This window comes from Lycorma delicatula, chromosome 8 (genome assembly GCF_047948215.1).
Source record: "Lycorma delicatula isolate Av1 chromosome 8, ASM4794821v1, whole genome shotgun sequence".
NCBI lineage: Eukaryota > Metazoa > Arthropoda > Insecta > Hemiptera > Fulgoridae > Lycorma > Lycorma delicatula.
This window is the reverse complement of record NC_134462.1, coordinates 56,943,339-56,971,123: the sequence shown is the minus strand read 5'-3', so window position 1 is coordinate 56,971,123 and position 27,785 is coordinate 56,943,339. Positions and strand designations below refer to the sequence as shown.

The window sequence follows — 27,785 nt, the reverse complement described above, 5'->3', positions numbered from 1 at the left end:
CTTTTTAACGAGTTTAGATGTGCAGTCTGATGTTTTGAAACTGAGTTCACGTCTAGCAGTGTGGTATGAAAATATAGTTTCTTTAGCAGCACACTCCAGATCAGTGTTATTGTTAGTCCCATCTTTGGCTTTAAAAAAATCTCTTATGTTTGCTGAAGCAGTAGCATTAATAGCACACCTATGTTTAGCCATTTTCACATGGTCTTCAATATCATCCTTTCCTTTATGTACAACAGAAAATTCTCCAGTATGTAGTGTGCAACAAACACGTTCATTGTTACTGTCATTACACAATTTAAAAATTTTGTATTCCTTTTGCAGTGTGTGTGTTAAATAACATTTAACACACATTTTCTTTGCCCATTGCGCTAAATGATGAGACAAAAAACAAATAGAGATAAAATGATCAAAAATGTGTAGACAAGTTAGTTCACTCACAAAAACAACATAAACACATTGCCCCTGCTGTGTTGCCAAGTGACTAAGTAAAAAGTTGTGGCAAGACCGGTAGCCATGCCTCCATCAAAATCAGCATCAACGCTTGCTCCAAGGTCGACTGAGAGATGTACAGCCATAAGAGAATATTTAAAAATGCAATGTCCAACATATAGGTCTAAAATTAAAAAAAATCCTCACCAGTCATAAAATTCTCAAACCCCGGATATTTTTGCAACCCTGGACAGCACTAAAAATCCAGGACTGTCCGGGTTAATCCCAGTTGTATGGTAAGCCTATATTAAATATATGAGGAAGTTGCCAATCTGTGTTGATTGGAACAATTAGATGTGTTGGAGAATAAGTTCATTATCAGTTGTAAAGGCTTGTCTATAAATTTTAAAGTTATTTTTTTACATAACTTCAGTATGGAGAGATCAAGCACACTGGAAATTTGTTGTGTTCACAAACTATAATGAAATGTTGTAAGTTGAGATGTTATTAATCGTTGAATATGAGGACTCTATAGTAGTTTTACGATGTTTCTGCACAGGATTATTAAATCATCAATATAATGATGCGCAGTGTATTATTTATTTTTCTATATATTTCAGCTTTCTGATAAAAACATGTCGTCAACATGTAGTAAATGTATTTCAGTCAGAAAGCTAAAGATGGGTAAACTTGCTGGCAAACTAACTTTAGTGTGTATTTTTTTTTTAATTTTAGTAATATGATCCTTGGTAATGGCACACAAAATATGTCAATGAAAATAAATAAATAATGGGGAAACAAAATCAATAATGGGGAATGTAAGATGGATGCAATGTGTGAAAAATCTATACCCCGATCGAACCAAAGTCAAATACACCTAGAACCCAGGCAACTTTGGTATTAAGATACAAATGAAGTAAATTTTCTATATAATGGTTTGTGTTAAGGTTTTCATTTTGATGTGTTCTGATATTCCGTTATTGCTTTTCAATTCTTCTGGCAATATGTTGGTTTATTTAATGTATATGTATATAGGACTAAAAATTAAATTATACCAAAGGATACAAGTTTAGAATTTTCTGAAATGTATTAATCCTGAATTTTATCAGAAAATTGATTATTATTTCAATAATCATTAACTACATACCGCATTCAAAACTCCATTACAGATTATAAAATTCTTACACATATATCTCTTAAATGTAAGAATTGAATTAAAACTGTTCAACAAAACAGATTTGTACTAACAGAATCTTTTTCCAAGTTGCAGGCCTTTGAATAAATCATATGATCTAACAACCAGTCAACAGGTTTATCATTGTAGAACATAAAGAAAAACTGTATAAGCCATGGAAGTTCCACACATCTGAACATTTTACCTGAAAAATAAACAGTTGAAAAATAATTAATTTCTAAAAAAAGATACTTAAATACAAACAGTAACTTATATGGGGATGAAACAATTAACTGTTGCAATGTCATTTGTCAAAAGTAATTAACAGTTTAAACTACACTTATATTTAATGATGCAAGTAATTACTTTTAAATAAGCAAAGATAAACAAATGATAATAAAGTAATACTTCAAAACACAAAACAAAATATATTTAAGTAAAAGTTAGAGCTGTTTTAATTGTAAAAGGATTACATGGTGCATTGCATTTTCCAAATATAATAAGTAATATATAAAAATATACGAGGATATTATTAAATGAGGCTGACAAACTAACCTACAAGTGAATCAACCTTAGTCTCATGAACTTAAGAGGAATTTCCACTGGAAATTAAAATCATTATTTCTAATCATATTACTTACATCATTTTGGGCGCACAATTTACTCCTATGATGAATAAATAATTAATTAAAAAATAATATACAATCATTAACTCACCCTACCATAACAGCTTTTAGCAGTTTAAATTTTGTAGTTTTTATTTTAAATTTTTTAAGTAACAAAGTGAGTTACTAGTTAACTTTTGAATGCTAATGTCATATTAGCTACTGAATAAAATTTAATTTAAATAATATGCATCCACACAAATTAGATGTATTTAAATCTATCCCAAAGTACTTAAATTTTTTTTTTTTTTTTTGAAAAATTATCTGATGTATTTTTTAGACTTGATATGTTATTCACTTTCAATTTTTTTAAATAAAATTTTGTCAACAGTGTAATTTGATTGTAATAATTTTATCACTGTTAGTACAAATTACCAATTTTTAACAGGGTTTTATAGGAAAAACTGTGAGGCAACTGTAATCATAAAATAAATAAAAACTACTTTAATTTTATTGTGCAATGTAAATTATCATTGTAATTGTTCTGCACCAATGAAATAGCTGTTTTCAAAAAAAAAATGTTTTTATAAATGGAGTAACCATTACAAATTGTCTCACATTTTATCACTTATCACACCACGTTTATTACATGATGCATGCATTTTAAATTTTGTTTATGGATGTAAATAGATATCAGTCAGAATTGTCACCTTCAACTGTTGAATTATATTGATTTCAGTTAAGTGACTTCCTTATAATATATTATCCTAATCTCTCCAGTGTTCAAAGCAGTTAAAACTCTTTTTTATTCTTCAACACATATACAATACTACTTTATTTACATAAATAATTTTAAGAATGAAATGTTATGGTAGGGTTAATAATCTTCATTTACAAATAAACCCAATGTAAAAGTTTGAAATTTATTTTTTAAATTTCATCTAAATAATTACTACGCTACATAACATCTAAATAACATTACTAGACTAGATTTAGTATGCTGTACATTAAAGTTGCTTCTAAAATAGCAGGAAAAAGAGCACATTTGTTCACTACATAGAGAATACAGTACCCATCACATGAATCAAACATGATTGAGTCATCCACATTAATTGAGTAATGTGCGCAACAGAATTATTGGAAAAGGCAAATATACCAATTTACTTCTAACCTAATTATTTTAATACTTATTAATAGATTTTAATAATTCTGATCTGTCAGATATTTATGGAAAATTAATTTTTTTTTTTTATTTTTCAAGCAATAGTTGTACTGAATCATACAAAGTACAATGTATTTTGTGAGAATTTTTTCATATTATGTGTATTTTTATCCAATATAATGTACATTTCTATCAAGCAAACAAAGGTTTTAACACATTATAAATCTGTTATGGTTTTCCATAAATGCTAACAAGTACGCAAATGTTAACTATACCATGTTTGTAAAATGAAATATTAGGTTTATTTTTTGTTAATGAACATGATAGTACAAGATATTATTGAACTATTACTAAGAATTGAAATAAGTGAAGCCAATAATCAAAACATATAAAATTTTCTTAAGTTTCACAAAGCTTACATTCCTAAACAAAATCTCTCCAAAAGAAATGATTAATAATCAAACAATAAAATGTATAATAAATATTCAATTTTACAAAATTAAATAACTAAAATTTTATGGGTTTCTTAATAAAAGGTTAATGCTCATTAAGCATTTAACATTAAACAAAAGTTTTATTAATGATACAATCAGATGTATCATGAAAAAACCTCACTTTTTCTTGAAAAAAAAAAATTATATAGTTTCAGCCAAAAAGTTTTGAAAAAATATTTGTTTAGAGTAAGAGCTACATAAATACCTGACCACTGGCATATATTAAGCAAAAAATAAATTACAAATAATTCATCTGAAAAACTTAATTGCCCTGTCTTACCAATAAATCCAAGTTGACAAAAATCTAAGACGAACCAACTCTGTTTATTAGCAATACGATCATAAGCTGCTGTTTTCATAGTTGTTATAAAGTGAGGTTTAGCTAAAATGTCATCTTCTAGTTGAACATAAAAAACTGCTTTAGGCTGAGAATACATCATTAAGTATGCAAAATCTAAATTCTGTTTACTACGCCAACGAACTCTCTCTGGAGGATCACCTAATGTTATCCTCAGTCTAGACATATCGGGATAATAGGCTGGTGAAGGAGAAATCACTTCTAATACTCCTGAATTAAGTTGATCCTGAAAACTAAATGTGAAATCGTGATACATTAAAATATTTTAATTTTAGGCAGGAAAACAAAATTTTCATGGAGATGGAAAAGAAAATAATTTATTCCAAATTTGAGAGTAATTACTTATACAAGACATATCTTGTTAATTAAAATATCAAAAATATTTTCTTTTAATAAGAAATTAAATTATGTTGAAAATATTCATAATCTCAATTAACTATACAGTAGCCACCATGTAACGGCGAGCTTGGATGACATCCCGCACATCACTGCTATACTATTGTTCTCTGAAATATTGGCATATCATGATTAGTCATCTCTTAGTAGCATAAATATGAAGCATGATATGTTGATTAGCAATCGTCACCATTCTAAGATCGTCGTAACTTGGCGGCAATTGTATACCCTTCTCCTTTTTAAATGCCAGGATTAACAAATCTGTTGTTTAATATGGTATGATTTAAATAAATTTCTTCACATATACAAGATAAATACACAATTATATAAATTAAATTTGAACAAAAATTGGTAAATTGAAGATATCTAAAAAATATGTTTAAAATGGGTGATCTGATGCAAGATAAGTTCAAACAAACTAAGTAAAAACATTAACTAAGTTACAAGGGTGGAAGTAGATAAATAAAAACAACCAAAAAGCTATTGAAAAACATTGGTATTCTATCATTTAAAACACTTAAAAATAGCATTTAAAATATTAAAAAAAAGGAGAAGTGTAAGATATTTTACATTTTACAATAGAATTGAATTCCAATTTTCTGAAGGCATAGTGCAATAATACATTAAGATTATGGGACAGCCAGTTTAATTTGCAATCAGCAAAGAATTAACCAGTAATCACATTGTATTAATTCACATTCAACAAAAATTTTCCTGATAATTCTGATCAGAAGCCTAATGAAGAGAAAATAAAGCAAATGCTTAAAATACATGATCTGAAAGTTGCCCCTTGCCAACTGCTGCATCTAGTGTACTAGTTAGTGTATTGTACTAGTTTGTTGTGTTTGTATTTTATATACAAATGTGTCATGTTAGCAATCGGATGATGTCATTTAGTTAGAAAACAAACCTTGTTCGCCCATGCTGCCTAAGCCAGCTGACAGATCGGTTAACAATGTAAGGGGCAAACCTTCAGCGCACTTAATGTACAGAAAAACAATAAGGGTTTGGAAAGGAAAGAGGTACAAGGGTCATGATTGGCTTAATTATTAACTGCTGTGAGAGGTTTACTGTAGAAAGTTGTAAAGAAATAAGTGAATGTATTATTAAAGATATGGAATAAAATTTCTTCAATCATGTCAAACTAATGAAAATAATAAAAAGCCAGAGAACAAATTGGAAAGAAAGAAGATGTAACGATTGCACCTGAGCCAGAAAAGTGTTATGAAATCAGGGGATGCACAACTGAGTTGTCTGGTCTAGAAAGAAGAGAAGGCAAGGAGGCAGCTTATCCCCAACTTTATTAATATGTATATGGAAGGCATAATAAAAAATTACCTCGACGAGGATGAATAGCTCAGTATAAAAGAATATATATTATGTTCATATATGGCATAGTATTTTTGTGAGATAAATCAGGAAATCAGGAATATTCAACAAATGATTTCAAGATTAGATGTTATGACAAAATATGGAATGAAATTAAATGTTAGGAAAACAAAAGTAATAATGTACACAGAAGACAAAAACAAAAATATAAGTATACCAGAACTCCAAACATGAAATGAAATAAAAATTAGAATAACAATGACTAAATAATAATTTAATAGAAAGAAACAATTTTACACTGTATGATGGAGTTAGATTTGAGGAAATGTCTTTTGAAATGTTATATGTAGTGTATGTCTCTATTATATGTAGTGTATGTCTCTAGTGGATGTAAAACATTGACAACAAGAAGGGAAAATGAAAGGAGCCATTTGAAATATGGGCAGGGATGAGGTTAAGAAAGATTAAATTGACACACAAGAGTGAAAAATAAAGTAGTAAAATGTGGAGGGCTGAATCTTGTAGAAAAATTAAACCTTCAATATTTTATAACTGCGAAAACACAAGGTTCTCTAACATGTACAAGTACACTTTGCCAGTAATAGTCTGCTCATGAAAAAAATAGCCCAAAAACTTGATTACACAAGATACCAAATCATATATTCACTTTCAAACAGTTGTAGATGAATTCCACAAATTTGTATAAGCCCTATACTCAACAATTATGGCAATTCATGACTCCATGAACATGAAATGTTGCTTCATCAGAAAAAAAAATGCGCTGCAGGTAGTTTTCATCAGCAGACATGAAATTTAATATGGTTGTTACAAACTGAAATCTTTGTGTGGCTTATCATTAAGTTTGTTTCATGGAACAGCTGCAGTTTAGAAGTACAAAGTTTCAATCGCTTGCGAACAACATCATGGAAGTACTTTTAACAATGTTTAGTTGACAACTAATTCTATGAACTAAATGTTTTAGACTCTGTTAGAAGACAGTTGAATTCTTTCTGTGTTTTAGGCCTACTTGGTGAATATCCTTTCAAAACACTTCTGGATTCCAAAAACTGTTCACACCACTTATGTATGCTTTGTCACTTGGAGAATTTCTACAATCGACTTACCTATAATTTCTTTGTATGACAGTCACTGATTTTGTTTCTGCGAATCAGTACACAGACTGTGCTTTCTCTTGTGGTAACATCATGGTACTGAAGCCTGGGCTCATAATAGCTTGGCCTATGCAACAATCTAATGCAGCTGCTGCCTGACAGTTAACTTGATTGTTGTCGTTTCAAGATTAAGTATAAACAGTAATGAGTGAGTGCTGAAAAACAAAAACTGTATTTGTTCTTGAAACCACGGAGTTCTTTTTCAGACATCCACTATTAAAAATGATAGATGATTTAAAAAGGAATGGGAGTTATTAAGAACTCAAAAGGTAGTTTGAAAAAGAATAGAATCGAGGCCAAATTAATGGAAAAGATGACAGAATAAATAACTAATTTTGTTTTTAAACATGGTATTAAAAATATCAATGAAAGTGATATATGACATGTAGCAGATAAAGTTTTAGAGAATACATTTATTTGCTTGCCCAATTTTTGTTGCTACTTTTATTTAATAAACATTATTATCATTAAATAAAATTAATATATATACAAATAATAAATGTACATGTTCTATTATGTTAATAACTATCACTAATTAATTAGCCATGATTTAAATATCAACAAACAACTTACACCTATTAGTTTGTTAAACAAATTCAACTACTTCTACTAAATTTGACTCACTCACTGCAGAAAATAGTACTCTTCACAATTAAGCAGTGCATAAACTACTGTACAAGTTTAAGTAAAATATACATGCAGATAAAATAATACACTTGGCAGTTTATAATTTACTATTAATATTAGTGGATTCTGACTATAATCACTTATCACTTATCATGCAGTATCTAATTTCTACTAATGATTGTTTTTGAAATGTTTGTTAATAACCTGAAAACACTGAGAAGCACAACAGTCATGGGTGCCAACATTTACCAACAGCAATAATTTCCTCATTTATATGAGATTACAGTCAAGAATATGTAAGATAAAGCTTTGAAATGTTGAAGACACCATTACCAAATTGTTTTTAAACACAGTCATTTTTAACGGGTTTTATCTAGAGATATAAAGAAAGGGCCAGGTTGAAGCCAACTATTTCTTCATTGTTCCCAGAAGTCTCAGGTCCCTCTCTACATCACTTCTTGATCTTTCTAAGGATCTTGCACCATCCACTTCACCATTCATAATTGCTATAATTTCTTCCTTTTCAAAGAACACGACCCAACCACCTCAGACTTGTGATTTCAGTTCTAGCATTAAATCTAGTTAAAACTAGTACATTTTTTTTTAAAAACGTTTATTCAAAAGAATTTAACTACCCCACGTTTATTAATGTTTGACTGTGATCTATATACAACAACCAGCTTTTATTGTTTTATATACTCCACTTTTGGAATTTACTGATAAAAATGTAGATTTTAGGATTTTTTAAACAACACAGACATCTTGTAGCTGCTTCTAATCTCTTATACATTATTAAACACTATTTTTCCTAAATACACAAAAGAATTAATATTTTTGAAGATGTTACCACTTGCCTTCAAACATTGCTCTTCATTCTCTTCTCCTAAAACCAATAGTTTTGTTTTTTTGTAATTTATTTTTAATGGCTTTGTCATAGCAGAAAATGTTCTAAGGGCCAACAGTGAAATGTATTTTAATATTTTGTGGGTATACTGTATTAATACTTCAGGTACGTACATTGTTTTGTTGTTCTCAGTTTTGCATTTTGCAGTGTTTTAGAGAAATGTATTTACTGTGATCATTAAGGTACAGTTAAATATCAGACTTCATTATAATATTATTACTTATAATATATCAGCATATGAATCATAGCTGAAATCTCAAAGGCCATCTAAATTAGATTCTTACATTAACATTTTAAAATACAAAAATGCTTTATAAATTACTTAGTGCCTTTTATGATTCTCAGATTGCATTGTATCATTTTTGGTGAAGTTCTATTATCAGATGTGCAGGAGAAGAGCAGCAAACATGAAAAGCATCAGTAGCTTTACAGTTAAAGGTATTTACAGTTACAAGGTATGTTACAAAATGCTCTTTTCATAATGCTTAAATCAATAATGTTCTATAGTAATAATAATGAAATGCTCATATTAATAATTCTGTAGGCGTTATAATCTGTAATATAATCCCTAGAACTTAAGCTAAATGGACAATAGAACAAGTAAACATTTTTTTGTTAGTTTTAAGTTTATTGATATTCCATTTCAAATATACTATAGTATAGTTTTATTATAAAATTGCAACATAACATAAGCTGCTATTGCATTGCATCATTATAAGAAATTACTTTTATTTTTTTTCTTATAAAATCACAAAAACCATAAAAGATACCAATTTACAATGGTTTGATACAGAAAAAGTCTCTTAACTTATTTAAGAAGAAAAGGCAAGCAAATATGACCACAATTCATCAAACACTATCCTAATGGTTTATTAATACATCTGTACAAGAAGAAGCAGCTGCAGCAAATATTTCCTACAATATTGTAAATTCTACTTTATGCAGTATCAATAAAAAACTAATTTTTTACAATTGTCCTTCTTGATTTGCTACCAGTATAGATTTAATTTTTGCTAAAATTAAATATAGCACTTCAAAAGAAATTAAATACACAAATGAACAATCCTGAATCAAATCAGTAAATATAACTTCACCTAAAGAAATTACTTACCGATCCTTAATTTCATTAGCAACTTGAAGAACATACTCTTCATCAGTCTGAAAAAAATAAAATAATAAATATTATCATTAATGTTAGATAAGTAGTTTATTATTTTTAATAAAGAAACTGTTTGATTATTCAAGCAGCTTATATATTTATTTTTTTAAATCAAGAGTAACTCTTAAAGTTCAGCAACTAATCTTGTAAGTGACCACAATAATATTATTTTAATCTAAAAATATAGAAATTCTGTTCTGTCATTGTAGATGAAACAAGATAAATGCTGAGCTCTTCCATACCATAGAAAAAACTGGGCTTACTAGATGGTTATTAATTTCTAATTCCCTACCTGAATAAAATAAACACAAAGTGTTTGTAATATTCACACAAATATGTGTTTATAATATTTATTTAAAATTTCAGTATTCTCTCTGTATAAGAAGTCTTCTATAACTAAAATTCCATTTTCATTAAATGCATATATTAAATTCATCCACATCTGATGTACGTGAAATTTAGTGAGATTCAAATTTTTTTACTTTTCAATCTTTTTTGCTGAACACTAAAATTTGGATGAATAAGATCTGATAATTACTAAAAGAAATTTAAAAACTGTTTGAAGTTCCATTTATCTGTTCTTGTTTTACATGTATATATATTAAGGTTCCTGGGCAGTTGCTGAATAATAAGAAAGGTTGTCATAAGCCTTTCCTAAGTTTGTTAATTTTACTAAGTTTTGCCTAAAATGATACTACTTTTCAATTACACAAATCAGAAGACGTGCAATTTTCGGACAAAATCTGATGTCACAAAATCCAAAGCAAGAAGACAAAAAACCTTCATATTTGAAGTTCTACTTAAAGATTAAATTTTTATGAGAACAATATTCCAAGCTTTATTCTGAATTTTCAACTGCTACACTCAGCTATATCAGTTCTGTCAAAAATAATTTCGTATATCAGCATATTTACTGACCATGAGGGGTGTAATTTTGACTGCAATAACTGTCCTTCTCAGGTGCCCAAGGATAAAAGAAAACAATGATGTACATACTTCCTAAATTAATCGAAATTTTTTTTTTAAAGTTAGGAAAATAATTGGTTTACAACTACTACAATGTTTAAATAAAAAGCCTTCTAATATATATTTTTGAAAAAGTAAAATTGGTCAGCAAGTGGTAATCTATTCTCAACTTAATTCTGTGGGGGAGAAGGCTTAACCCACTTTAAATTCAGCTGTGCAAGTGTGACTGTAAAAAATGGTTTTATTATCTTTTTTTTTTTTTTTAATACCTATGCTAGTATTATTTTTTCTGAATACATTTACACAACCCTTTCTAACTCAAAACTCAAACATATTAAATTTACAAAGTTTAGCTTTAGTTAAGTTGTGAGTGAAGCATTTTTTTTATTACTTATAAACTTATAAAAATGCTCCTGGTAAAAACTATTCAAAATATTATTTGAACATAATAATACATTACACTGGTATAGATTACATATTGATGCTAAGCAAATATTTCAGAGCAGATGTATAGCTAGATAATAGGAAATAGATTTAAATTTTACTAAATGTCAAACTGTAAGCCGATATACTTGTTTGGATTTTTTTTAATGAAGCGTGTATAATTAAAACTAGACTCTTAGCATGACTTTCTGGATCTATTTGCACCATTATAACTTATGCAATGATTACTCAAATACTTGGAGATAAATTAATAATATGTTTGTAAAAGTAATCTGATGAAGGCAGAAAACTGTTGACATGTAAGAAATTAAATTAATAGGTACATAAAGAAGTAAAGATTGGTAAAGATAGGTAATCTGAGGTAAAGAAAAACATGATTACTAGAAAGGTAGATATAGCATTTAGAAAAAATATGGGAAACCTTTAGGAAAATTAAGCATAAGTTTGTAAAAATCAAAAATGAAATGGAAAAACAAAGAGAAAAAGGGAGATAACAGGTGGTAGGAGTACACAGAAAAACCTTACAGTAGTATAGAAACCTTGGGTTTTACAACACTTCGACCTTTGACCCCTTGAGTCCAAGTTGTTGCAGAACCTGAGGGTGTTTTCCATGATTATCCCCTGTTTGTAGTTCAATTTTCATGATGAAAGAGTGGATTTACTACAAAATACATAGCAAAACATGGGTTTGAGATGCCCCCAAAATTACAACAAAGAACCAACTATGAAAGTGTTGCAGAATCTGAATGTATGTTTTCACGGGTGTTTCAATACATTAGATAGTGATTTCTAAAAAAAAAGTTGTATCTCAAAAACGGTGCGTCCTATGCCAATTCTGACGCGATTTTGAAAGGCTTGATCTGAAGAGTACTTTGCGATCCTCCAGAACGATAGAGCCTAGTCTCATGACTCTAGGTCCAACCGTTCTCGAGATAAGCCCTTTTTTTCAGAAATCTTTCCTGTTTGATGATGATGAAAATTATTGTATTTATTTAACTGCATATATGCACAGTGAATGTTAACGGCAATACCGTATGATCACTAAAGTGTATATTTTATTATTATAATATGACTAGCTACAAAAAATAAAAATATTCACTACCTTTAACCTATCACTGATGCTTTATCACAATGTCTGTCAACGGAGAGTATGTGACAATATCATCGTAACTTAATAAACAATACGTGACTGTATTAGGCTTAAAGTTGTCTTGTGCTTCAACTTTAATTTTAAAATCAATTATGCCCATCTTTACGTATTCATTTTTACGCAAGCAATCACGTACAAAGGATATTTGCTTTTGTAATCGGAAAATGTGTACAGTGAATCTATATTTTTATAATATGATTTCTGAAAATTAATAAACATCCTATACATCGATGTTTGATTCCATTGTAAATCTTCGTACGGGTATTTATTTGAATTTATCATTACATTAATATTTTTCACGTCACAAGAATCAAATTCTGACGCATTCTTTATAGCGTTATCTTTCCTATCGGTTTGAAAACCTACAATAACATAGCGCGGTTTATCTATTTGCGACAAACTTGTCACGTTCCATATAAAAGAATTCGTTTGAGAAACAGCTGTATTTTCGTGAAGGTTCCATGCTATGAACACCATATGCACATCTTTATTTTCATCTCTCATCTTAACCAATTCCAATTCGTATTCGAGCGCGAACTTTAAATATGGAACTACCCCCACGATTTCTGTTAATTCTATCTTAGATTTATGGTCGGGAACCGTAGCGCGTATCGCGTTTACATCGCTATCAAAACGTCTCGACACTAATTCCTGTCTATTGTTTATGATTATGTTTTTATAATCTTCGGCGAAACCCAACAGCATTGATAACGGTATGTATAAATTAAAGTACCATTTTCATCTAAATCGACTTTATTTTTTCCACTAACCCATCCGGCTATTTCGGCCGATGGAAGTAGAGAGTTTGTCATTAAAAGAGGGATTTTCATAACCATTGTCACGCCTGTATTTCTTATGGCGCTACTTCTTGTGCGTTGATAAGATATCGTATATCCTGGAATAAAAAGGCGACGGGAAAATTAACTAATTCCGAAGTAGTAGATTTTTCCGTTTGGTCCGAAGAGTTTTCCAAAAAAACAATCAGATAACTATCGCCCGGAACAGTATACATGTCCGGTTAATTTATGGGGGATTTTAATCTCCTTTTCGATTTTGTTCGCCAATGAATAATGATTGTGATGTTTATATGTTAGGGATTCATCAGAACGCGCAACTTTATTAACTGTTAAATAATTCATCTTATACATTCTACATCATAAAAATTTAATTTTCATTTAGTTTTCAGTAACGTATTGGTGCGTTTAAGTTTCCCATCAATGATTTCAAATCCTAGAGATTTTAATTTTTCTACGTTTTCTTTAGTCAATCTTAAACATTATTGAAGTTGAAACGTTTCAATTTCTTCTTCACTTTCGAATTCAAGCGGCATATCTATATAATAAAAAAATTAAAATTCAATTACAATAGTTTATTTAGATTCTTTCAATACCAACAACATGTTTACTCGTTCGCTGCACAGATTTAATAAATTATCATTTTCATCGGTCAACGATATAACTAAATCGTAAATTTCTCTCACGTATACCGGTAGAAATTCAATACAAAATGGATATTCTTCAATCATCTCACCGGGGTCTGCACTCAATAGGAGAACTCATATAAAATACGATCTTGATCTTCGAAGGAATGAATTCTTTAAACAATGATATTAAATTGACTTTAAAAAGGTAAAATAATAATAGCATTGATTATATGAATATAAAATTTAACAATTGATATAGATATATATAGAAAGCCAACCAAAAAGACACTATAATACATTTCAACTCTTTTCATCTGTGGAATCAGAAAATAGCAACTTTTAATTCATTGATTTACCGAGCAATGAACTATTTAAAGCATAATAATATAAAACTAAAGAATGAAATAAATAACATTAAATATATCGCATTAAGTAGTGGATATGAAGCAAACTTAATAAATAAATTATAACCAAAATAAAAAATAATAAATACATAAAGGCAAAAATAAAACTAACAAATATTAATATTATAAAAGAATACGCTAAAATAAAATAAAATATAATATAAATAATAAAGAATTTAATAAAACATTTAAATTAAAAGCACAGTATACAACCAATAATAACAAACATAAATAATGAGGACCCTTCTCAAACAATAAAACAAGATAACAAATATGATCAAGAAAAACAATGAATATATAGACTTAAATGTGAAAATTGTAATTTAAAATATAAAGGTAACACAAATCACTCATTCTCAATTAGAATTTACGAACACATCAGTTGCATAAATAAAAATCTAACTTTGCTGTACACATTATAGAGAATAAACATAATTATAATCCAAACAAATTTATTGAAATATTGGAATACACTAATAATTTTCATAAAATGAGTATATTAGAGACATTTCATATATATCTGAATAATAATAAACTAATAAATGTACAAATCAGATTTGATAATGATATTCTGCACAACAAATTTTACCATATTAATAATTATTAGGTTGGCTTAATGATTCAATTTATACTTCATAACAGTTGTGAACATCTTACTGACAATACGTTTTCTTTTAACGCATGATTTATTTTAACATTTGACAATCAGCTGTAATGAACATAATAATTTTAATTGTTATCTTAGTTCTAATTCCTGCTTATAAAAAAAGTTATATGCACAACTATAAAATTCATATTAATCAATAATCCCTGATGATGAAGGAATAATCTGAAAGCGCTTGGATAATAAATACTCGCAACTGTTGGTAAGTAGATACTATATTTTTTGTATAAACTGTATAGACACCAACAGTGCCAAATGTTAAGAAAATTAAACCTAAATTAAGAAAGTATATTCAATTTTTGCTCCATGAGGTGTTATCAAGCGCAAAAGAAATATTAATTTAAAAAGGTTGGATTATTCACAAGATTAATTTCTTTGATAAGAAAACAGTAAAATAGTATAAAATTATAATAGACATAAATTTTAATAAAAGAATATCATAAGATAAACAAACAATAAATAAGGAAAAATTAAATATTGTTTACAGTAAAATTAAAGTGTAACTAAAAATGAAAAGTATTAAATAACTTATAACATTAGTTCAAAATTTAAAAAAATCCAGTTTGTTTTATACATCTAGTACTACAAAATTTTACTGCATGTGGTATTAATGCAGCGAGGAAGCAAGAGAAGTATCTTTGAATAGAGTTTGCGAGTTAAAATGAAAGTGCATTTGTTAGATTAATATTTTTTTTTAATATTTTTTTTTTTGCACAGCAATTACACACATGATTCTTTTGTTTTAGTTTTTTAATTAAAAACCTTCTTTTTTTAAATATTTAGAGCATTAATTCTTAAAAATAAAACTTCTTTATTTAAAAACAGAAATACGTTTCAGTAAAAATTAACCTAAATTAGAACAAAAATTATTTATTAACAGTCTTGTCTTTCAATTTTTAAAACAATAAATAACTAATTAAAAAAAATATTTATTTTTCAAAATTAAATGGGCAAATTCTGAATTAAAATTGGTCTAATTAAATTGTCAGGCACTCGATGAGTACATTGAGTGTATGGCAATTTTCCATTTTATGTATAAAAATTACCAAAAGTGCTTTACATAACAAATTACTTATATTTTCAATTAACTCCATTCTATTCCTTTTTTTATTGATGCACATCATTGTATTTAAATGTTAAAAAACAGCTTCTCATACAACTACAGTGAAATGTCATTAATATCTGGTTTATTTCAAAAATATGAAATTTGATATATCAAAATAAATAATTTCAGAAGGATGCTTCAAAGGATTTTTTTCTTTTCTTCCTGTAATATGCAATTCATACTAATGATTATTTCTTCATGCATATATATAAAGAAGATTCAGCTTTTTATTTTTCCTGTTTAGCCTCCAGGAATTACCTTTCAGGAATTATTTCAGAGGATGAATGAGGATGATATGTATGAATATAAATGAAGTGTAGTCTTGTACAGTCTCAGTTCAACCATTCCTGAGATGTGTGGGTAATTAAAACCCAATCACCAAAGAACACTGGTATCCACGATCTAGTATTCAAATCCATATAAAAATAACTAACTTTACTAGGACTTGAACGCTGTAACTCCCGACACTTTTATACTTGATATTTTATACTTGCAATAGTTTAACATTTTGAAATAATACCCATGCTGCTTTCTCAGATTCATTTAAACTCCTTATGGCTGAACGAAGATGAGAATATTACAAGTAAGTGAAAAGTTATCTCCTATGTTTTACATAAATGTACTTTTTGAACTCATGTCTCCTATCTTCTTCATTATCTTTAATTGTAAATTAATCACTTATTATCAGAATCATTAGGCAATGCCTCAAATAAAATTTTAAAAAAATATTGGAAAAATCATTTGCATAAGAGGGATCATGAGGATCAAGCACTACAGCCACATGCTAGGATTTATATTCAGCACCAGATAGGAAACTAAAGAATTAATAGATAGATCTAGAAAAATCAGAAGTATTACTACCCTAAAAAACTACAGAAATATTAAGAAAGTGATAAACTCTGCATGTTCTCACATCCTTGGCACATTTACAATGGACATCAAGTCAAAACCCAGAGAATGCCCTGGGGAAGAAAGAATCTAGAATAAGGGAATGAAATTAATAGTAGGGAATGATATATCTAGAGGGTAAATTTATAAGAGGCAAACACATGAATGAGTTCTTCAATCATTGTGTATACATCCAACCCATAATTACCACGGAAATCATCATATCTTTATCCAGAATGGGAGCAGCATATTTCTGACCAATGATTACTTTTCCTTTTTTTATTAAATAGTAAATCAAGAATACGCTTAAGTGTCTCAATTAAACTCCTTGAACATTCCAATAATTATGTTGCACATGGAAGAACTCAACTAAACAATAAATTATTATATCTGAGTTAATTATGTATACTCTTAAAAATTCATTTTTTCCCCACTACTATATATTTTTCAAAACTATTTAACTCATTTAAGTTAAGTCCTGAGTATACTTGCAATAATTTAACATTTTGAAATAATACCCATGCTGCTTTTTCAGATTCATTTAAACTTCTTATGGCTGAACGAAGATGAGAATATGCAACAGATTTCTTGAATTTACTCTTGTGATGCCTTTATTTTTGATGATAAAAAGATAACAGTCTGTCAAGAAGTGTTTGGACTCCCTCCATTCCACAGGAACAGCAAAATGCAAATGTCACAGCTTCCCACTTAGCTACTTAGTAAAGCTACACAAGAATTACAGCAGATATGAAGAGCCCAAGGTTTGTTCTGATCTCTTATTTCACACCCAAAATAGAGTTGATATGATTTATTAACCAAAGGAGTAATATCTCTTCTTTGTGATTTAAAAGTTAATTAACCAAACACATAACAAAAATTGTTTGGATGATTTATACAACTACAGTGCTTTTTTATACATAAATTACTAACAATGCACAAAAAAACAAAAAACAATACATTTCTGTATCAAAAAAGATACAAATAAAAAAAGGCCAAACTCACGATGGTATTCACATGAAAGACAGAATGAAACTGATTCTCAGGACTGGGTAATAAACAGTAAAAATAATCATTGAAATGACTGTATCAATTATGCCATTAATAAAGGCTACCAAAAATTACTATGATAAATCTATTTTTCCTACAAGGAATGAGTCATAGTAAACAATTAATATTGATATCATTCTGTGTTGTAATACCATCATGTCTTAGTGTGATGTAATACACTGGCAACGTCTTCAAATTGTTCCACTCTTAAGTTATTTATAGATATGGTTCATTTATAAATATCTTCAGTATTCATATTTTATTATTAATATAAACACTGACTCACAACAAATCTCTAAAAGTGTTTGTCTTAAGCAGAAAAAATAAATCATTTTACCAATTTTCATTTTTTACGAGATAATTTTTTTGTAAATGAAGCATTTACGAAAACTTATGAGGCCACATTTTGATTCAGTATCAAAAATATACAAAAATAAGCCAAAATTATCTGAGTAGCAAAACTCTTGTAGACCTGCATTACCAAGCATTTATAAAGCCTTTATAAACTAATTAAACTGAATTACAGTAGGTAGACATAAAAGTCATACATATAAAAAATTATAAAAGTTTTAAATTACCTCAGCGATTAAAACTACTATAATGGTATCATCTTCTTCTTCTTGTGTCATGGATTCCAATAGGTTTTGAAGAGTGGCAAGAAGGTAACTTTGGTCTTCCCGTTTCACTGTAGGCACTCCAAGTACCACTGATACTGTAATAACAAATAATAGAATATGATTATTTGATCAAAACAATAAAATTTAATTTCATAGAAAAAGTCAGAAATGAGGATCTCCTTTTAACTGATTCTCTTACAATATAATTGGAAATTATAAAAGTTTTACTATCTTTCTCGTCAAACTGCAATTTATATCTCTTTACTTAATAATAATTAAATCACCATAAAGATATAACTTTAACATAAAAGTGTAATAAGGAATCGGGGAAAAAATTATAAAATGTTTACAAACTACTAACTTGAAAAATGGATGGAATAAACTTAATGACAAGAATACCTAGATCAACAACAAATATGAATAATACTTAAGCAGTAGGAATTATTTTTTTTAAAACTATTTAATAAAGTATTCTGAAGTACAGTAACTTATTTTTAATAAAATATACATTTTTTTCCATAAAATCTACATCAGTTTAAATTTATAAAACATATAAGCATAGATTCAAGGTGTTTATATAATAATTCACTAAGATGTATTAAAAATGTATAACAGCATTCTCATTAACCGTAAAAAAAGGGAGCCAAGAGAAAAAGAAAGTATGAATGAAAGATGATATAATTTTGATGTAATGGAAGCTTCAGGTGATGGGAGCAAAAAAAAAAAGAAAGAGTAACATAATGGAAACTTATTTAACGTACTCTACCCCAATAAGCTTGTCAAATGTTTGTTGAGTATCTCATCAAATTTTTAATGTCAGTTTCTCATTAAAGAGCTTGCTTGTATCCTAGTATACAATGTTAAAACCATATCAGCTGGGAATATATTCAACGGAAAAACTAAACTTTAATAAATAAAATAAACTTCACAAAAAACCTATATAAACACATTAGTGGATCCTGTACCATAATATATTATGAAAGGTGTTTTTTTTTCTTTTCCATAAAATAATGAATGAAATTAATTAATATTCATTCAAATATAAATTTCATATAAGAAATGTTATTTAGATCTGATATTTATTTATAAGCCAGAATATAAAATAATTCTGCAGTCTACTGTATCTTTTCTGTACAAAACACATAAAAACTTGACTTTTACAGTAAATTTAAAAATTATAAATTTTGTTGAAGAATTGAATAGTATTATTTTTTTATTATGATTCAGTTAAAAAAATCAAATAAATTATGAATTTTATTTTATTTTACACACATTATTCAATTTATATTTAAAATATGGATAAGCCTACAATATAAAAAACCTAATGAAAAGAAGTAAGTGATGCAAAAGGCAAAATACTAACATCTTGATAGAAATAAGAACCAGTAAGCAGTAAAACAAGCTTAAGTAATAATTATTATAAAGAAGTAAAATGCAAGAATATAACAATATTTTTTCCTAGTAATTTAACTAACTTTTAATTATTTAAAAAATTTTTACTTTTATAAATTAAGCTTTAATTTGAACTAATTTTTTTTGAAATTTCACATGAAAATACTTTGAATGTCATAATGGCTTCAGACTATCTAACATTACACTTTAACAATCCCATCTAAACAGTGATGATAACAAAAACATAAAAAATATCTTTAAATATAAACATGTATTTCTTCCATTCACATTACTTTGAAGAAATTTACTAAGAAACCACTACAGGATCATCCTCAATAAATAAAAAAATAATTATCGAATGAGTGTGTTTCAGTTGAATAAGATTTGAAAACATATTAAAAAACTAAAGTTTGCATTGAGAATCTCTTCATTTTCACTTTTTCATTTTTACTTTCCCATCTAGCAATATAGCAGAGCTATAGTTTTAGAAGGGAAGTATTGTAATCAGTCCAATTTGAGCATATGTGGTTTTCACCAGATCCTGATTTTTGGCATCTAAAGTTGGAAATTTTCCGAATGTATGTGTGTGTGTGCGTGTGTGTTTTCAGTCTTGTACTCTATATATCTCTAGACCTACTGAACCGATTTTGACCAAACTTGGTCAGATTACTTCTGAATATGGGGCATTGATGCCATTAAATTTTGAACTCATAAGGTCAAGGGGATGAAGCTGTACACTGTCACCTCAGTATCTTGAGATTTTACCTAAATAATATAAGCAAAAAAAAAACTTTTTCAAAATCGCACCCCCACTCTAAAAAATGATCTAAATAAACTAGCGGCTAAATGGGTATACTGCCTCAATAGTACCTCCTCTCACCAAAAGGAGCACTAGTGTGGCACTGATGTACAGCTGGTGTAGTCGTCTGTGATGTTGTGATGTCACAGGCGAGTAGTAGAATTAAATAAATGAATATTTAAAGTGTAAAAAAGTATTTAAAGTGGTCGCTAGTACCGCTACACTCACATGAATGAAGTACAGAATGTGCGCATGCTTTAGTTAGAATTATTGAATTAAATAAACGAAAAATATTATTATAATTAAATAAAATGATAAATATTTTAAATTAAGTTTGTGTATAAGCTGTGCATCAGAAAAAAACCACATGATGTTAAAGTCCTACAACTGTTTTTTCAGCTCTATCGAGTTTAATTAAAAAAACATGGCAAAATTCAAGAATTACAAAAAATCTGCTAACAGTTTAGAAGACTTTCAATTAATTAGGATAACTGGGTACTTAATTTGGTTTTAATAATCAAGCTTCAGACTTAATTGCAACAACCAACAAATTTTAGAAAACTCCATTTTCAACAAACTATACTGTAAATGTTTAATGATAATATGTATACAAGATAAATAAATGTTAAGAAAAAAATGTTGTTTATAATATTAATTGAACGTTTCAAGCTCTATAAATGCTTAATGTAAAACTGTTTGTCTTACACCATATACAGAAAACAGCATGCAACAATTAACTACATAAGGTAAAGTTAACTTATATGCCTTTGATTAATCTAAGCTTTCATCATTAGTTAATTTTTATTTTTAAAAATAAGTCTAATCTGTTTCTTCAATAACTAAATAATACAGCTAGTTTTCAGAACAAAGATATTAGGTGTTTGTGCGATAATAAAATACTAATTGGAATGTTATTTAAATGTATAATGATAAATTATACTCCTTAAAAGGAATGAGAAAGTAGTTTTTTTTCCATTCAAACCTTATTATATTATTATGTACGTAATGTAAATTACCACTATATTCTGATTAAGTATGTATCTCTTAAACACTATATACTTTTTAACTCAAAAAGGTATGTGAAAACATAAAAAAAGGAAATAATTTAAATTTTTGAGGTTACAAAGGTGGGTTAAAGTAAAGAAGAAGATCCCTGCATACAACAAGAAAAATACAAAATGACAAGATTCCCCTACTTTCTTAATATGACATTGGAAGAACAACAAAAATTTTTTTTTAAACATTTATAACAGACGATTAAAATTTATTGTAAATTGGGTAAGTAGTTCTTTAGCATCTACTGTGTAAAAAAATATATATATATTTTGTGGTATAATCTTGGTTTGCTTCAATAGAAAGTGATATGTAATTGTTCCAATACAAAATGATTACAGTTCAGAAACTTGAACTTTTAAAAAATTCTTTTAAATAATTTATTTTGTAAATAATTAAAAAAGCATAATAATAATATAAAGTAATTTTATAAAAGTTATGAAAAAACCCCATTTTAGGTTTCATACAATTCCAAGACTAACATGAAGGACAGTTTGATAACCCAAGTAATAGTATCACCATCTGTAATTCAATCCACAAGGGATGTATAGGTGAAAGAGTTACAGTTTAAAAGCATATTACATAAGATAAAATGGTTGATACAAAATAAAAAAACAAAATTTATGCAAAAAATTCTTGTACTTCCAACATAAACTGCTTAATAAATAATAATAGCCTAGATACATAGAACTTTTAGACAATAATGAAGTTAGCTCAAAATGTACCAGAGAAGTTGTGTGTTCAATTAAGCAGGGGCGAATGGTAGAACTCTCCTGCTGCTAACAAATAATATCTTGATAATGGTTGCAGAGTTTATGATAATTTGAAAGCAGAGATACAGTGAATGAAACAATTGTAAGGTAAATCCAACATTTCAAGTTTTACAATAGTATATTCTATATTTCAACAAACATATGATTCTCTTTACAGAATTAATCCATTGTATTATATTTTAATCAACGTTGCAGATGTAAATTCAACATAACAGAGAAACCCAAATAAATAACAATACTATTTTAAAAATAAAATTATCCAGTACAGTAAATGAGTAACTTGTCGTAATACTTTATTTGACACTTTAGATATATTAAAGTTGATTTTAATACAAATGTGCAAACAAACACCATTTCATAATTACCATTGTAAAGAAAAACAAAAATAAGATACTGAAACATGACAAACATAACAGAATATATTTAAACAACAAACTGTTTTACTTGTAACTATAAAGCAGTTTTTATTCTTATAAGTTTCATTATCTTATGCAAACATTTAAAAAATATTATTTTTAAAGTAAATTTCAATATTTTTTTTATAAACATGGTACATACCTTAATTAGTGTATCCTACACCAATTATGTACATACCATGATAATAAGAAACCAGCTACTTTCTACAAATAAACAATAAGCGTTTTAACACTTCCTTTAAACTTGCAATTTTCAAACAATTTTTATTGTTACATAAAAAATGGAAAAAGATTTATTAGAATTGTAAAAAATATATGTGTATATCCATCCCATTTCTTTTTTTTTACTATTAAAGCGGTCAGAATACTTTACTCAGGCTTCAAATTCCTAAGGATTTCAGGCCTTTATACCTAAGGATTATTCATAAGGATTAATAAATTAGATTATATAATAGATAGAGGACACTTTATATTTTGCAAAACATTTGTTCTAGGAAATGCTTGTAACTCTTAAATTTATAATACATAACATTATTACAATAAATCTACTTAAAAAAACATTTAAAAGATTCCTTGTTTACCAGTTACATATTTTAAACAATTAACTGTGATGGAAATTTTCAAAGAGTAATCAGATGAAAAGCTGTGGGGTGCCAGCACAATGCCATAATAACCCAAACTTTAAATAATAATTTCATGACAAAGATAGTTTTACAATTAAACATTTAAGTGTAAGAGATCTTCTGAGGTAGATTACTTTTCACACTATTCAATTTCTTTGGAATTTAATTAAAATGTAAATAATTTTTTCTTTTATTAACTTTAACGGTTTGATATAATTATCCAGTTCCTTCTACTATAAACTAAGCTTCTTAATATTTTTTTTTTTGCTTGATAAATTAATGAATTAATTCACCACAGAAGCTTTGAAGCTTGTAAATGGGAACACGGAAATATAATTTTGTAGCATATGAAAAATGTCATGCCAGATCAGGATTCAAACCCAGAACCCCCAGATGAAAGACCATACATCACATCTCAAATCTTTATTTAACAACCAATAGGTTTCTAAAAATCATGAAATGTTTGGTAAATAGCTAACATATTATTAGTGTATTACATGGATATTATAATGCACCAATTATATTTTATGAACCACTTAATGGAAAAAAGTTGCTTTATACAGTGTTAAAATTGGTTTTTCCTGCATTACTGCCATAAGCTGTATTTATTTAAAACATACCTGAAAGAAATACTGAAAATTACATTTAAAAAGAAACCTATTTTTCACCTATTCTCCTGGAAAAAAATTCAAGTGTTTCATTAGAGATAATATGAAAAAAAAAATATTTCAAGACCCAGATTTCATCTGCTTTTTACTTTTTTAATTTTTTTTTTCCGACAGTTTCATTATGATAGCCATTAAAAAATCATTATTTTGGTTCACAGTACGGGCAGGATATTTTTGCTCGCAATGATTTGTTTTAAAAAAACATTATGATGATAATTCTAAGTATTATCATTCAGTAAAAAATAGGCTGCGAAAAGGATAATAGAGGAAAGAAGAATTTTCATTAAAACTACTGTTGAATCTTGACTAGCTGTCAGAAAGATACTGTTGCCTTTCTAGCTTACAATACAGTACAGGTTTCATTTGCACTTGTGTGTACAGTTGTTTCGCTGTATAGCACTATTAAGTGACCGAACTCTTAGAAAAAAAGTGAAGGTAGATTGTTCTTTTGCAATACCCACCCCTCTCTGTAATCACAGTTTCCTTTTTTTGATTCTGAATTAGGTAACCCTCCTCCATATTGAGGATGGTTGAATCTGTACAACCTTGCTGTGATCTAATGTAGACTGACCCAGAAACAGTTTTCAGTCTCGCAGCTACAAAATAAACCAATCTGATCTGGTCATCAGATAAAGCTGAGCCTCCTAATTTCTCTAAATCAAAATAAGATGCTGTTATTTTGTCAAAATAAATAGTTAAAGTATATTAAATTTTATGAACAAAATGGTACATTTTTTGGTGTTTAATTCAGCCAATTTAGAAGAGAAAACACAACAGTAATTTATGAAAATGAAATGAAGTTATATTGTGCAGTATAAGAATATTAAAATTTTAATATGTTACAAAACATTTTATTAGCTTATCAATTAAATAGCTTCCTGTTTAATCAGCAAAGGTTTAAGAAAAAGTGCAGCTGTAGTAATGATGAAATTTAACTTAATTTGTAAAATTTCAAGTATCACGATTTGTACTATTGTTTATGAATTAGAATTAATTTAACGTTTTATCATAACTATTTATATAACCAGAATTCTTTTCCAGCAAGAAGATTATTTATGTTTCATTACTTTTATTTCAATTGCATTTTTTCTTCACAAATTTGTATACCACAGAAATTAATTATTGAAATCTTATTTTGAAACAGTTTTCTCTCTCTCTCTCTCTCTCTCTCTCTCAGACACACACACACACACACACACACACACACACACACACACACACACACACACACACACACACACACACACACACACACACACACATTCTATTTACGTATTAAAATTCTTTTAAAGTAATTTTTAAGTAGCAAATTACCTCCAGTTCGTCCTTTAGCAAGCGAAAAGGCAGGTCTAAGGCTGGAAGGGTTAAGCAATAGGTGAGGGAGAAAATGGTATGCTGATGGTACACGTAGTAGCTGAGTAGAATCACCACCACCTGGACGTAAACCAGTCATATTTCGTAAAAGGATTTTAGCCTCAGGGCTGAGGGGAATGGAAACATTAATAACACCTAAGGAATCAGCCAGTAATTGTCCAAGATGTTGGGATAACACAAACACATCCTCTTCTCTTGCACGATAAGTTGCATCTAATTGTTGAAGTTTTAATTGCAATTCTGCTAACCGTTGAACTAATGCTTGTTCCTGCCGCATATCTGCAAAAAGACATTAAATAAATAAAAGTATTATAACATAATATATCAATAACATGATATATTATTAAATAATAATAATTATATAACATTATTAACCTTAGAAAAATAAAAACCTTCCAAAAGCCAATTTAAATTATCTATTTTAACAAATCATTATACGTGCCAAAAATTAAATCACGTAAAATCATTTCCATGATCTTAATATACTAAACAGTCAACATTTTACAACTACAGTACAATACATAAACTATGCAAAAGTTGAAAAAAATATTGATAATAAAAAGAATTGAATTTCATAGCAAGTATTAATTTTAATGACGTGAATAATTTGTAAAAACAAAATTTACTATTGAAAATTGATGTTAAAAATTAAAAAAAAAAACTGAAAATTACAAAACAATATTAAAATAAATATAAATAAATAAATAAAAATTACTTAGTAATCATTTTTTTTATTAATGACTGAAGTATAATAAATTATTTGAAAAATTATTATTCCTAAGTTAGGAATAAAATAACAGCTGATCAACAATGTGCAATACTGTATTAGTATTTAAATCATCCTGTAAGGTGCATTACATATATCGGGTACTCTGAACCATACTGTCATTAGCAAAGGTTATCTCTGAATTTTAGTTTGAATGTGATCGGTTTGCCACTGAAGTAATACCATATTTATTTACAACAGAACCAGAAGAATACGCTGATATGGTATTCATTTTGGGTGTGTGTAATGGTAATGTTACAAATAGAATATGAAATACGTTCTCCAAATCGCAGGATTCCACATATTCCAAATACCAAGATAATCGCAATCTTTGGGAAACAGGTTCACTACATAGTAGTATTCGTACCAACTTATGAACGACCTGTCCAACAGGATGCTGTTATTAATAAAATTATTAATGATGCAGTTCAGCCCACTCTACATGTCAGTACACAACGTCTTTCTAAGTACACTGGAGTTTCACATTCAATGGTTTGGAGGACACTTAAACAAAACAAGTTTTATCCTTATCATAAACAGCCAGTTCCTCACCCAGGAGACACTTTGCTTGCAATTTTGCAACTGGTAGAATAAAATCTACTACACAAGTATGTTTTGTTTACCAACGAGGCAAATTTCACTCAAGATGACATCAACAACATATGCAATAAGCGCACATGGGCAGAAATAAATCCTCATGAAATGGTGGAAGGCAATTTTCAACACCAATTTAGCATCAATGTATGGAGTGGCCTTCTTCATAATCAGCTGTTTGGAACATTCATATTACCCGGCTGCTTAAAAATGAGATCTACTTACAGTTTCTTCAAGAATTGCCACAGCTGCTTGAAGATGTTCCTCTAGTGCTGAGGCACAAAGTACACTTCCAGCAAGATGGTGCTCCTTCCTACTTATTTTGTATCGTTTCACTTAAATTATCATTGCTCTGAGAAATAGATCGGTTATGGATGTCCATATTTCTGGCCACCAAGATCGCCTGATCTAACACAATGTCCAATTTAGATTTTTGGACGATGGATGAAAAAAAATTGTATACAGAACAAAAATACATTCTCATGAGGAATTAATTGTTCCCATTATGAATGCAGCAGAGCAACTTAAGGCAGTCCTAAAGAACTAAAAAGAGGAACAAACGCAGTACGGAAGGGTGTCAAGAAACATATTAAAAATGGCAGGCTCATTTTTGAACATTTATTATAAACTGGTACGTATATTGTACTATCTATCGATCTAGTGTACCATTTCTGAATGAAATTTGAATTTTTTTACCTTTTTTTTGTTTTATTCAACTTATCTTTCAACATTTTGTTCATAATTAAATTTTTTAAATCCGTTTTACGTGTTTATTACTTATTTAACAAAGTTATTTTACATCAAACATAA

The 27,785-nt window shown here is 28.2% G+C and overlaps 1 protein-coding gene across 5 annotated transcripts in view; it reads right to left on the bottom strand.

Moving 5' to 3' along the window:
- The window catches only part of LOC142328829 (alpha-1,3-mannosyl-glycoprotein 4-beta-N-acetylglucosaminyltransferase B-like), a 1,063,767-nt gene that overhangs the window by 49,751 nt on the left and 986,231 nt on the right, over positions 1-27,785 (bottom strand). For all 5 annotated transcript variants that reach the window (XR_012757366.1, XR_012757367.1, XM_075372904.1 and 2 more), the window contains 5 exons: positions 25,556-25,894; positions 18,479-18,612; positions 9,762-9,808; positions 4,145-4,455; positions 1,678-1,808 (listed from right to left, as the gene is read on the bottom strand). Coding sequence is in view for 3 of the 5 variants with exons in the window: in XM_075372904.1 (XP_075229019.1) it covers positions 1,678-1,808; positions 4,145-4,455; positions 9,762-9,808; positions 18,479-18,612; positions 25,556-25,894 (962 nt within the window). In the remaining 2 variants the exon portion in view is untranslated. The remainder of the gene's footprint in view (positions 1-1,677; positions 1,809-4,144; positions 4,456-9,761; positions 9,809-18,478; positions 18,613-25,555; positions 25,895-27,785) is intronic.